This window comes from Geosmithia morbida (assembly GCF_012550715.1).
Source record: "Geosmithia morbida isolate 1262 chromosome Unknown scaffold_9, whole genome shotgun sequence".
NCBI lineage: Eukaryota > Fungi > Ascomycota > Sordariomycetes > Hypocreales > Bionectriaceae > Geosmithia > Geosmithia morbida.
This window is the reverse complement of record NW_023336196.1, coordinates 423060-436259: the sequence shown is the minus strand read 5'-3', so window position 1 is coordinate 436259 and position 13200 is coordinate 423060. Positions and strand designations below refer to the sequence as shown.

The 13200-nt window shown below is 56.9% G+C and overlaps 4 protein-coding genes across 4 annotated transcripts; 2 read left to right on the top strand and 2 right to left on the bottom strand.

Annotated features, from left to right (window-relative positions):
• Positions 1-212: 212 nt before the first annotated feature.
• GMORB2_7655 (GPI-anchor transamidase subunit T) lies at positions 213-2163 on the bottom strand (the record flags this gene model as incomplete). Its single annotated transcript, XM_035469620.1, has 2 exons — positions 213-1199; positions 1405-2163. The coding sequence occupies 2 exons, from the start codon at positions 2161-2163 to the stop codon at positions 213-215; spliced, it is 1746 nt and encodes a 581-aa protein (XP_035320714.1).
• A 317-nt stretch (positions 2164-2480) lies between these two features.
• GMORB2_7654 (LUC7 N terminus) lies at positions 2481-3738 on the top strand (the record flags this gene model as incomplete). The annotated part of the gene is made up of 3 exons (XM_035469619.1): positions 2481-2837; positions 3004-3304; positions 3701-3738. 3 exons carry the CDS (start codon positions 2481-2483, stop codon positions 3736-3738), a joined length of 696 nt encoding a protein of 231 aa, XP_035320713.1.
• A 249-nt stretch (positions 3739-3987) lies between these two features.
• On the bottom strand, positions 3988-5370 carry GMORB2_7653 (uncharacterized protein; the record flags this gene model as incomplete). The annotated part of the gene is made up of 2 exons (XM_035469618.1): positions 3988-4850; positions 5025-5370. The coding sequence occupies 2 exons, from the start codon at positions 5368-5370 to the stop codon at positions 3988-3990; spliced, it is 1209 nt and encodes a 402-aa protein (XP_035320712.1).
• Positions 5371-8846: 3476 nt separating this feature from the next.
• GMORB2_7652 (uncharacterized protein) lies at positions 8847-11623 on the top strand (the record flags this gene model as incomplete). The annotated part of the gene is made up of 2 exons (XM_035469617.1): positions 8847-9869; positions 9935-11623. The coding sequence occupies 2 exons, from the start codon at positions 8847-8849 to the stop codon at positions 11621-11623; spliced, it is 2712 nt and encodes a 903-aa protein (XP_035320711.1).
• Positions 11624-13200: the final 1577 nt, after the last annotated feature.

Genomic DNA, 13200 nt, shown 5'->3' with positions numbered 1-13200 from the left:
GTCGAATCATACACCGTTTTTATTTTATTTTTCATTTTTCTTGATCCTTTTTCGCATCGAGAGTCTTGAATCACACATTATTGAGAAGGGAATGACAGAGTCGTGGCGAGGAATCTTTTTTTTTTCTTTTGTTTCTTTTCCTCCCTTTTTTTTTAAAAAAAAAAGAAGCAAGAAAAAGGACAGGAGGGAAAGATCTGATCCGTTCTCTTCATTCACTTGGTGTCGGAACCATGATCTACCTTGGTAGTGGCGCTCTTCTTCCTCAGCAGACCCTTGATCTTGTTCATGATGACGGCAGCCTTGGCCTTGAGGGGCGAAGGCGGGCCCTCTCCGGCACCGACGAAGCGCCTGATAAGGATGTTATACAGGCCGCCAAAGGCGAGGGCGACGGCCGTCGAGGTGAAGATGATGACGTTGTAGGGCATGCTGAAGTCCGGGGTGGGCAGGTAGAGTAGCAGGCTGGTGGTGCGGAGGTTCATGGCGCGGGGGGAGAGGGTGGTGATGACGGCGGCGGCGACGTCGAAGCCGCGGTTGGCGTCGGGCGGGTACTCAGTGTACCGGAGGACCGACTTCTCAAAGTCGTAGGTGAGGAAGACAGTGCGGCGGGCGGGGATGCGCAGGAGGAGCTCGAGCTGGGTGCCGCGCTCGCGGTCCAGGGCCGGGCGGTAGTAGATCTCCTGGATGATATCCGGGGACGGCACGGATGACGAGGGGGACGACGAGTTGGTCGTGCCCGTCGACGTCGCCAGCGTGTGCAGGTAGATGCGCATGAACCAGGGCAGGGACTCCATGTACACGAACTCGACCTCGGTGTCGCTCGGGTTCGTCAGGATCGCCTGCACGCCACCGTGCTCCTGGCCGTAGCCGGTGAAGCTGCGCTCCGCGTACAGGAGCGGCGTCTGCGGCTCGACCACCTCCTGCACTCCTGCCGCCGCGTCCACTTTGGTCATGACCAGCGTGAAGTCGCCCTCGGGATCGGGCTTGTAGCAGCGCGAATGCCCGTCTGCCCCGTTCACCTGCTGCGCGCCGCTGGACGAGTAGACGTTGCGCGACTGCGGCACCTGCACGCACACCGGCGTCATGCCCGGGTCGGCGAGCGGGCATGTCCCCCTGATGGGACGGCCAAAGATCTGCTCCAGTGTCCACTCGGGGCTCTGGAGGTGGTCGATGGGGAAGCACGCCTCGTCCGAGTTGTAGGGCTTGGAGCTGTCGCACACGAGCTCATGAGGCGGGACAGGCCTCGGGATGGGGTTCTCTGTAATTGTCGTCAGCGTCCAGTACATCTATGGTAGAAGTATATATACACACACATATATATACACATGTGTGTGTGTGTGTGTGTGTAATATGAAGAAACTTACCTCTTGGCCGCTTCGACCTGTTGACGTCGAGAACCATGTCAACCGTCTGCTCGATCTGAAGGAGGCAGTCGTCCTGGCCGGCGGGACAGACGGGCCGGACGTCAATGGCCATACTCTGGAAGGATGCGTCAAAGAGCTTATGGCCGTCGAGCAGACTGGCGATGCCAGCCTTTCCCTTGCAGGGGAGCATCTTGATAAAGGGCGTGAGATTCTCTGTACACACGACCTCGTGGGGCAGCACGCCGTGCAGAAGCCTCGAGTTGGCCAGGGCCTCGGGCGAGTGGTCGCCCTCGGGCTGGAAGGACAGGACGGGCCTGATCGTCCTGGTCTCGTCGATGAAGTTGAGGCTGGCGCAGAACAGGCCGGAAAGCGCGTTGACCAGGGTCCTCCACTGCGACTGGGCTTGCTCATCCGTCTCGGCGTCCAGCCAGGCCCACAGCTCGACGCCCGTGCCGCCCTCGCGCGCCCCGTCCCATGGCCTGGAGCCCCAGTTCTCAGCGTCCCACCGTCCCAGCGTCAGCCGGAGGTGTAGCTCGCGCGTGCCCGCGTACTGGAGGATCTGGGCCAGCGACCGGGGAAACAGTCGGAAATTTTGCGACTCGAAATCGGATATCGTCGTGTTGGCCTGGAAGTTGAAGCTCGCCAGGAGTGACGACACGGGTAGCGGCCGCAGCGTGAGCTGTTCATGGTAATCTGATGCTGCTCCATCAGCAGGGGCGGCAGCAGCAGCAGCGGTGACGTCAGAAGCAAACAAAAAGACTTGCGCCGCTAGAAGCAGCCAGCCTGAAGGGAAGAATATCATGAGAAGTCGGCGACGGCCTCGAATCGCATCCGGAGGCTTTTCCCTTCCTCTCGAAGGGTTTATGTGGTCAAGAATGGTCCCTTTGCCTCGTATCCAACGCGGCAAGGTAATAGCACCAATGCGGGGGCGGTCGGAGGCGGCAGAATCCCAAAGCCAAGTGAGCTACGACTTTACTCTTGATCCTCTCAATTCCATCCACCCCACGTACGCCAATCATCTTCAACATACGGACACAGCACCACCAAGCATAGCAGAACAGCAAAAACAGACAGATAAGAAGAAGAAGAAGAAGGAGGAGAAGAAGAAGGGAGGAAAGCATGGCTGCCGAACAGAGAAAGCTGCTAGAGCAGCTAATGGGCAGCTCAACCACGTCGCGCAGCGCCCAACTGTCCCTCAACGACCCCAAAGTATGCCGGTCCTACCTGGTGGGCACATGCCCTCACGATCTCTTCACCAACACCAAGCAGGACCTGGGGACGTGTCCCAAGGTGCACGCCGAGGGTCTAAAGGTGGAATACGAGGCGCTCTCGGACCGCGAGAAGCAGCGGTACGGCTTCGAGTATGACTATATGCGCGATCTGCAAAAGTACATTGACGACTGCAACCGACGGATTGATGCCGCGCAGCGCCGACTGGAGAAGACGCCCGATGAAATCCGCCAGACTAATGTTCTGGTACGTTCCCAATCACTCAAGATTTCACCCCTCTCTCTCTTGACCCAAGGGCGCGCGTGCGCAAACAAAAACAAAAACAAGACAACAAAAACACAACAAAAAAAAAGAGGAAAAAATACTCAAATGACGTTGAAGAAAAAAAAAGATACTGACATACCCAAAACAGCTCAAAGGCATAGCCGACCTCTCCACCTCGATCGAATGCGGCCTCCTGGAAGTCGAGATCCTCGGATCGATGGGCGAAGTCTCCCGCGCGCAGGACGAGCTCTTCCGCGTCCGCCAGGCCGCCCAGACGAAAGCCGAGCGCGAGCGCGAGCTCAAGGCCCTCTCTGACACCTCTGGCCCCTCTGGCCACCAGAAGTTGCAGGTCTGCGACGTCTGCGGCGCCTACCTCAGCCGTCTGGACAACGACCGCCGGCTGGCCGACCACTTCTACGGAAAGATGCATCTGGGCTACGCGCAAATGCGTAAGACGTATGACGCGTTCCCGCGCGAGATGAAGGGGAGGATATCGTCGAGGCAGCAGCCCATGGACGACGACGGGCCCGGTCTCGGTGGCGGCGGAGGAGGGGGGCCCCGTGGTCCCAGAGGTCCTGGTGGGTATAGAGGGAGGGGGGGCCGGGGGTATGGTCGCGGTGGATGGTAAAGGAGGGACTTCTCCCTCTCTCCTCTTCTCTCTCCCTCACTCTCTCTCTCTCTCTCTCTCTCCTGCACACCTTTGCATCGCGCGGGCTGCTTCATCTTTTCAATATTCAAAGGCGTTTGGTTTTGGCACAGGGCGCAACTTTGGGAGTTCCTCTCGGCGGGGGAGGGGAGGGGAGGGGGGGCGCATTGTTTAATATCAAAGACGGAGCTTCTTGTAGAATATTACAGCAGCAGTATTAGTAATACCCTCGAGTAAAAAGGATGGCATTCAATCACAGGTGGTGTCCGCGTAGTGGTATTCATTCATCCTGGCATCTCATGGAATATCTCATTCATAAACGCTCTCCTTCCCTGTCCCTCTCCCGCTCTGTCATTTGCTTTCCTTCCCCTGTTTTTCTTTTTCTTTTTTGCTCTTGTGTATAGTTTTGGATCCAGTCCGCTTGTTCTTGACCATGAAAAACCAATATTCCTATCCTGTAATATATATCCGTAACTTCAATGTCATCTACTGCGAGACCACCTGCTCTTTTTGTTTATCGTCATACTCTTCCATCTCCTCATCCCACTTGCCTCCGGCCAGAGGTGGCAGCGGCATCGGCTCTGCTGCAGGCGGGGGGGCAACCTTTTGTGCGCCGTCGGACGGGAGCGCAGGGAAGTCCTCGGACGATGGTGGAGTCTGCTGCAGCTGCTGCCTCTTGTCGGTGTTGTTGCCGTTGCCGTTGTCGCCGCCGGCGCCGCGGCCGCCACCGCGGCCGCCACCACGGCCACCACCACCGCGGCCGCCGCCGCGCGGACCACGACCTCCTCCACGGGAACGGTCCTCGACGGTCCGGTCCACATCCGGCGCATCCCCGTCCTTGGCGTACCGGCTGCCTGAGAGACCACCACCGCCGACCCTCCTGGAGCCTCTGACGCCGCCGTTGGCCCCGCGGAAGGTCTTGCTGTCCTCCTGCTCGGCCAGGGCCTCCTTGCCCTCGTCCCAGCCGCCGTCCTTCATGCCCATGGCTTTCAGCTTGCGCTCCCTGTTCTTCTCGCGCTCGTCGTTGAGCTTGCGCTGGCTCTCCTCTCCCCGACGACGGCGCTCTTCGGCCTCGATGCGGCGCTTGCGCGCCTCCTCCATGCCACGCGCGTAGGCCTCGGCGTGCTGCTTCTGGTCCTGCTCGGCCTTTTCGAACTTGCGCGTCTTCTCGGCTGACAGGAGCTTCATGTGCTCCATCTTGGCGGCCAGCTCATCCTCCGTCAGCTTCTGCCGCGGGTTGGCGCCCGACTTGAGCCGCGTCCCCGGCCTGTTGCCGCCGGGCTGGGACCCAGGACCGGCGCCGGCGCCAGGCTGCCGTTGCTGCTGCTGCTGCGGCTTCTCTTTGGGTGCTGTCGGCGCGTTGGGTGGAGCCTTGCTGCCCTTGCTACCCTTGCTGCCCTTGCTGCCCTTGCTGCCCTTGCTGCCGTTGTTGCTGTGGTTGCCGTTGCCATTGCTGTTGCCGTTGCCATTCATGTTGCCGTCGCTCTTCACGCTCGATGACTGCTGCGGTGTGCTTGTCGTACTCGGAAGCTGCGGTGGTACCTGTGGATGCTGCTCCGGTGATGGGGCAGATGATTCCTCTGCCGGCGGCGCCGGCGGCGCCGGCGGCGGAGGGTCGGCGTACCGCGACGATGAGAGGCCCTTGGGCGCTGACGGCGTCTTTGAAGGTACCTTGTCCTGTTTCGTCGTCGTCGTCGCCGGCGCTGGCGATGCTGCAGCTGGAGCTGAGGGCGGAGCTGGAGCGGGAGCGGGAGCGGGAGCGGGAGCGGTAGGTACTACCTCCCGGACCACGACCATCTCGCTTTCGACCGGTTCGAAGTCATCGTAGAAGAGATCGTCGTCGGTTCGGCCACCAAACTGGTCGTCCATTCTATCAGCGAGAGCGACTTGGCGGGGGGGGGGGGTATCGCGGTTGTCGCGGATTGTCGTTGAGGGTGGACAGTAGGAAGTAGGTTATGATGATGATGCTCGTACGGAATAGAGTGAAATATGGGACTGAAAGTATATAGGAAAGGGCTTAGAATGCAGAGACCAGGATTGGTGGTGGGGGAGATGGGGAGTAGGGAAATGACTAGAAGTGGCCAATGTGCCGAGGCCAGTTTGCCCCCCCCCCCCCCCCCCCCCCTCCCCCAAAAAAATCCACTCTGCGATGCCGCTGCTGCTGCTGCCGTTTTTGGTGGCGGGGGGGAGAGTCTAGAAGGACAGCGGAGCAGATCCTTCCTTGCTGGTATTATTACGTATGTGTAATCTGTACTCGTACTGTATGCAGTAATCTGCAATACTCGGTCTCGGGCGGCAAACCTTACCCAACAAGCAATAGGGATACGGCTCACCAGGATATGTAGTCCTTGATCCCACTAGACACATACCGTCGTCAATTGATTCATCTGTATGTCCTTTCTTGTGGTTGCTGGCTTTACTGTCATGAATTTCTCTGGTTTCTTGAAAAGGTGATTTGACACTACCGTCTTGCACTCATCCTCTCACCTTTACCTTATTTCCAGCAGCCACAAGCATCTACGGATACATGTATTGCATGTAATATCATTATTACCGTCTAGTATTACTTGCATCTCGGTCTGGTTCTATTACATCTGGCATCCGGTTCTACAGAATGGTATTATCAACTCGATACCGACATATTTTACACCAAAAGCTACTCTTGGCAGCAGAAGGAACATCAATACTCGTTCAACACCACTCGTAAACTCGTAAACTACGTCAGACAGCACAAACCGGCGGGTAGTCGACGTTGACTTTGCCAGCCACGGCGAGGTGTCCCCCCCCCCACCCCCAGCACAAGACTCCACTCACCGGAGACATCTATGAGGGTGTAATATGGACAAGGCAAGGAGCCCCCTTTTTCTCTCTCTCTTTTTTTTTTTTTTTTTTCATTCGGATGGCAGAGATTGCGTTGGGCCCTGATTAGGGTTTTAGCCATGGCGGGTACAGCCGGTCATCGCGAACTACTATCCCGAAAGGGAGGCGACGACCACGGCAACAAGAGAGAGAGCGAAAGAGGGGGGGGGGGGCATCATGTATATGTATCGATACATATAGCAGTCGCTCCCGGAGCGAGCAAAGTCTCCATCCAACGTAGAAGAGCAGGAGTGTTCTTGAGGAGCCCGCCCCCGACGCAGCCTGGACCGGAAGGAGACACTCTAGAACCCTAGGTCTCCCGAACCTAGGTCTCCCGAATGGTATCCCCGACCGCAGCCATCCCTAGAAAGGAAAGTACCATCTTGGAAAGAGACCGCTATGGCGTGCTCGACGAGAGGGAAGGGACCATTTGGGAGAAGCAGAGCAATGCCAAGCTTGTCGGTGACAAGGATTGACGAGCAATGTACGAGTACTCCGTATCATGTACAGATAGATGTATATATTACAGTGATCTGTACAGAGTATTGTGTGGAAGGAACCGGGGGTCAGGAGCCGTATGCTAAAACAGAGATCACATCATCTAGATGGCTAGATTAATTTTCTCCCCAACGCAGGTGATGGGACCAGTACCAAAGATGCAGTGTTGCCATCGCTCTGTGTACTCGTAGTCTCCTCCCATCATTGTCATGCCGCTCATTCCATCACCGGCATTCGTACAAGCAGTGTCCGCCGGTCGGCAACGGACATCGCACATGTGAGCCAGTATGCCATACGATGCCATGCCATCGGGTGCCCGTCTGTCGGTGCGGCGTGCCACTCGGCAGCTACCAAGATTGGCAGAGCTGGCCGTACGTGTCATGCCGGTGGTAAGGCTGCACGACGTAGCAATGGAGCAACATGCACTCCATCGATGTGCCCCGTAGATGTAGGAGTATTAATAGTGGTATGCATAGTCGTAGGCTGTGTAACAAGGGGTGGGGGGTTAATCAATATAATACTACTTACTACCCGTACGCAGCGGACTCACCCAAGGCCTGATAGTATTGCATGTAGTAGTGATAATATTCACTCATGTCAATAGAGAATCGCCGCCACGGGATACGTACGTGATGACTGAGCACACAATCAACGGCGGTGTCATTCGCGGTGACACCGGTGGCGGCCCATTGTCAATCTTGGGCACGGGCTGACAGCAAGCATTGCTTGCCGTGAGCAGCTTCATTGGTCGCGGCACGATTTGCGGTGAGTCCGGACCTGTCAACTCGATGTGATTGCAAGTGGCCCGAGTTCTTGGGTTACAGGTAGACGGAAGTACCTACCTCTCTTTGCTGCTACGTGCGGAAAACTGTCCCGTCGGTATGGCCCTCCTCTCCCTTTCTTCTCCTCCTTGCCTTCTGGTGTTGAGAGTCCTTCCTCTGCATCCTCGTAAATCGGCAACATTGACGGAGTGGGTAGTGCCAGCGGCAGTGCCAACAGAAACCATCCACCATCTACCACCAACAGCAGCTTCGTCATCATGGCCTTTCGAATGTGGCCGGTGGGCACTGCAGCAGCAGCTGCAGCAGCAGCAGCAGCAGGAGGAGGAGGAGGAGGAAAGGACGATGTCCACGCCGTGGAGCATGTTGTCCAAGCCAAGGATACAATTGGCCTTGCCACCAAACTATGCAATCGCTGCACCCTTGGGCGGGATGCATTCTTCGTGCCGACGACAGCGGCGAAACGTGTTACCAGTAGGTCGGAAATGACGCTTCTCACATCTATCCCACCACCAAATCACATCCATCCATCCCCTCGGGTTAGCAGGTGCAGACGGACAGATGGAAGCTCGCCGTCATCGCCGTCGTCGTCGTCGTCACCGTCACCCCAAAGCACCGTGAATTTCCCCTATATTACGAGTAGGAGCGTACCGTCGTTTCATGCTCGGACCGCCGGTCGCAGGGATAGTGCCCCTTTTCGTCTTTCTTTCCTTTGCATTGCGATGAAATGAGGATGGATGATGCAAGTCAGGCGGTGGGCTGGATGACTGGCAGTTGCGGGTTTCTGGGAAGGCGCTAGATTCGTTTTTAGCTCGTCGGGCGCTCCTTCCTCAACCAATTTCTGGTGGGGCAGGACCCCGGATCTCAGATTCTCCTCCCGCCTTGCATCATCATCCGAGCACCCAGCTCCTTATTGTTGACTGCCTATTCCCCCATCTACCTGCGGGCTCTCGTCCTCTGTCCTCGCCGACTCTCCTTCGTTTGGCGCCCGCAGGGTGCTGGGAAAGGCCTCTGTACGCTGCCGTTTCCTCGCTGCTGCCTCTTTCCCCTGCTGCCCCTCCATATGTCGATGCAGAAGGACTGGACACGCCACAGTCCTGTTCGTCGCCCGCCCGCCCGCTGCCCTTCACCTACCTTGCCCGGCCCTCTTGCTGTGCTATGCACGTATGCTGATTGATTGAAGGCAACCCGATAGCCCCCTCGGTCGACATGCATTCGTTCGACACTGCTACCGTGCCGTCAATCACGCCGGTCGAACCCGACTCAGCCCCATCAGGCACCGTGGTCCCCGAGCTCGTCCACAACCTACGCCACAGCAACACGGTCCTGACCCTTGCTGTGAGCCCTCAGCACGGTCGCATATACTCGGGCACCCAGGATGGCGAGATCGTAGCCTGGTCCCTGTCTACCTTTCAACAGATAGAGACCATCCAGGCCCACAAGCGAAGTGTCCTCTCGCTCTTCCTATCACCAGATGCTTCGCTGCTCTTCTCCAGTGCCGGCGATCCAATCATCAACGTCTGGTGCCCCGAGACCCTCACCCGCCTGTACGAGATATACTCGACCCACGATGTTGGCGACATATTCTGCACGGCATACAGCGCCCAGCACGACACACTGTACATTGGCGCCCAAAATTCGAGCATACAGTGGGTGACGCTCAGCGAACCTAACGTGCGAGCACCCCATGACTCGTCACGCCATCCGAACCGCAGGAACCACCGCTTCTTTGACTCCAAGGCAGTGGGCGGTACGAGCACACCTAGACGAAATGATCAGCGATGGGAGCTGATCCCCCCAGCCGAAACCATGCTGGAGATTGATAATGGCGCCGTTCGGAACTTTGCCCACAACGGCTACGTCTACTGCATGCTCATGGCCAAGGGCCCTACGGTCGATGTCAACGACAACCAGGATGTCTTGATCTCCGGGGGTGGCGATGGCACGATCAAGCTGTGGAGTCTTACCGGTGCCCCTGACGGGGCAGACGGCGACCCTGGACATGGCATCGAAGAGATCATGACTCTCGGCACTGACGATGCCGAGTCTGTCCTCTCCCTGGCCATCGACGGATCGTTCCTCTACGCCGGGAAGCTGGATGGCGTCGTCGAGCTCTGGGACCTCGATACTGCTCAGAGGTTGCGGGTCATCAAGGCCCACGACTGCGACATCATGTCTCTTCAGATGGGCTGGGGCTTTCTCTGGGCCGCCTCGACGAACGGCTGGGCCAGCGTATGTGCCGTCCATGTTGTTCGTCCCGTATCTACCCTTCTGAATCCCTACTGACTCTTGCTTAGAAATACAGCACCGCCCACTACGGCAAGTACCGACGGGTAGACTCGGGCTCGAACGTGAGCGAAAAGTACCAGTGCTTGAGCAAGTGGAGGGCCCACAGCGGCAAGATCCTCGCATCCTCGGCCATAACGTATCGCGATCGACAGTACTACATCACAGGTGCCAACGACAACGACATCTCGGTATGGACCTTTAGGGACGTGTGCTCAACATCGGAAAAGGCGGATGAGGGGAACGACGCCCTCTTGTGTGCATTGAAGGACTTTGTCTCGTACAAGACCATCTCTTCGCGTGTCGAGTTCGCCGAAGACTGTCGCAAGGGGGCTACGTACCTGGGATCCTTGTGCAAGCGCCTGGGAGGACACGTGGAGATGCTCAGCACCGACAAGGTGCACAACCCGGTTGTGTATGCCAGGTTCTCGGGAAAGAAGGAGGCCGGCTCCGACCGGAAGAAGATCCTGTTCTATGGGCACTACGACGTAGTGGCGGCCGACAACAAGAAGGGTGCCTGGAGCACGGACCCGTTTGCGCTGAAAGGTACTAACGGCTACATGTACGGCCGCGGCGTCAGCGACAACAAGGGCCCCATACTGGCGGCCCTGTATGCGGTGACGGACCTGATGCAGGCGCAGAAGCTCGAGAATGATGTGGTATTCCTCATCGAGGGAGAGGAGGAGTACGGCTCGAAAGCGTTCGAGCAGGTGGTCCGGAGCAACAAGGACGTGATCGGCGACGTCGACTACATCCTGCTGGCAAACAGCTACTGGCTCGACGACGAGGTCCCCTGCCTCACGTACGGGCTGAGGGGCGTGCTGCACGCCACGGTGTGCGTCGAGTCGCCCCGGCCCGACATCCACTCGGGGGTGGACGGGTCCTACATGATGGACGAGCCCCTGTCGGACCTGACGTGCGTGCTGTCGAAGCTGAAGGGACGGCGCAACCACATCCAGATACCGGGATTCTACGATGGCATCCCTCCGATGACGCCGGACGAGGAAGATCGCTATGATGAGATTGCCTCGATACTGATCAGGAGGAGCACCGAGGCCATGTCGGAAGAGAAGCTGAAGCAGTCGCTGATTGCGCGGTGGAGGGAGCCCAACCTGACGATGCACCACTACAAGGTGTCGGGACCGGACGGAAGCCTGATCAGCAGCCACGCGAGCGCCAACATCAGCCTGCGACTGGTGCCGGGCCAGGAGGTGGATGAGGTGGCGCACCAGCTGGTTGAGTTTCTGGAAAAGGAATTCGCCGCTCTCGGGTCGCAGAACTGGATACGGATCAAGATTGACAACAGGGCGGAGCCTTGGCTGGGAAACCTCAAGAATGGGATCTTCCGGACACTGGAGAAAGCCGTGATGGAGGCGTGGCCCGACTGTTTTGAGAGTGGGCACGGCGGCGGCGGCGGCGGCGGCAGCGATGGTGGCGATGTTGGCGACGCCGAGGCTGCTACTGATCACGACCCTCCGCAGTCTTCTGCCAAGCCGTCTCGGCCACGGAAACCGCTCTACATCCGTGAGGGTGGCTCGATCCCAGCGATCCGCTTCTTGGAGAAGGAATTTGAGGCGCCAGCGGCACACCTTCCATGTGGGCAGGCCAGCGACTCGGCTCATCTGAGCAATGAGAGGATGAGTCTGGTGAATCTTGTCAAGGCACGGGAAATATTTGCCAAGGTGTTTGAGAGGCTGTAGGAGTCTCCAACGTGTGACGGCATGGCGAGCGAGTGAGTGATTGAGTGAAGTGGGTGGTTGAGGCGGGGGGGTGGGTCGTGCCAAGCAGCTCGGCACCGGGGGGGATAGAGGGGATTGAGGGGATTGAGGAGATTTGAGGAGATGATCGGCAGTGAATGATCTGGTGCTAAGACGGATAAGTAATAATACGGTGCTTGATGGATGTGGGGAGAGAGTACGGTGGCACCTCGGCACGCACTCTGCAACGAAACGTAACAACTGAGATAATTCATGACCCTACTTTTCTTGTTGAGTGCCTCGTCGAATCTTCCATCTGTAATGGTAATCCCTACACATGGGACTGTAGCGCTCGATGTCCTATGACTGGCAGGCCGTCGACCTCTATAGGTGATGAAATCTATGTTACCTTTCAAGGGGCTAAGCGTGCGGCGTATGAGCAGGAGGGGAGAGGGTGTATTGATGATTATCGAGGAAGGTGAAGGTGAAGCACATGAAGATGTCGTGTGTCTCGGGTATCTGTTGGTCGGACCGTTGTCAGCCAGGATACGTGAGAGGGGTTGGGATGTGCAACGTCATGATCCCGTACCGCTCATGTTCTCTCCCTCTTTACGAAGAAATGATGGCCTCTGGATGCCTTTGGATGCATTTGCCCTAAAAAGGCCATCCTTGCTTCTCCCCAACCCGGACAACTAACTCTCTTTGCTCTCTTTTCACCCCCCTCCTCCCCCCTCCCAACTCTGTTTCTATCAATCACACATGATAATATTGAGACCCATCGTTTCAGCCGATGCATCCCTGATCGAACCGTTCAACGTGAAACGAGAAGGCGTCTCCCCCCCAACTGTCTCCCTCTCTATCGATCATTGTACGAAGTTCTGTAAGTATAGTACCGTTGAGATGAGGTGGGAACAGCTTGAGACGGGTGGAAGCACTCGACATGAACGACATGGACACATTGCCACTCCCTTCCAAGTCCCTTCTTGCCAAAACAAGAAGGAGAAGAAGAAGAGGAAGGAGAAGAAAGCATGCCATGGTCCGTTACCTCTCAGAGTGCGGACTCTCTCTCTCGGGGTGACGAGGATTCAGGCGGCTGTACCTTGCATGGCATATGTCATAAATCTTCTTCCCTCCCCTCGCCTAGCACCAGAAAAGAACATGCCCACGCACATAGACTCGGCACTTCTCCTCCTTCCGAGTCATGAAATGGGTCGTGGGACCGACAGAATCCCCCTTTTTATTTACCGGATTATATATCCTCATATATATATCCCCCCCCCCTCCTCTTTCAGTCTTTCAGCTAACGTCAAGGAGGAGGAAAACAATTCTAGTACCTGAGTTAGTCTTTTAGGAACGTTTTACGTGTTCCTACTACTCGTACTCGTGCCTTGACTCTGGTCAGTCTTGCGCTCTTGACTCTTTTACACAATCATGCTCCCCCACACTTTCCTTTTCTAAACACTTCCCTACATTCTTTTTTCCTTTTTTTCCTGCCCATTCTTTTTTCGAATAAAGTCTGTCCTTCTCTTGATCTTCTCTCTCTTTCCTGGTGCTTCTGTTGCCTTTCTTTCTTCCCTCTA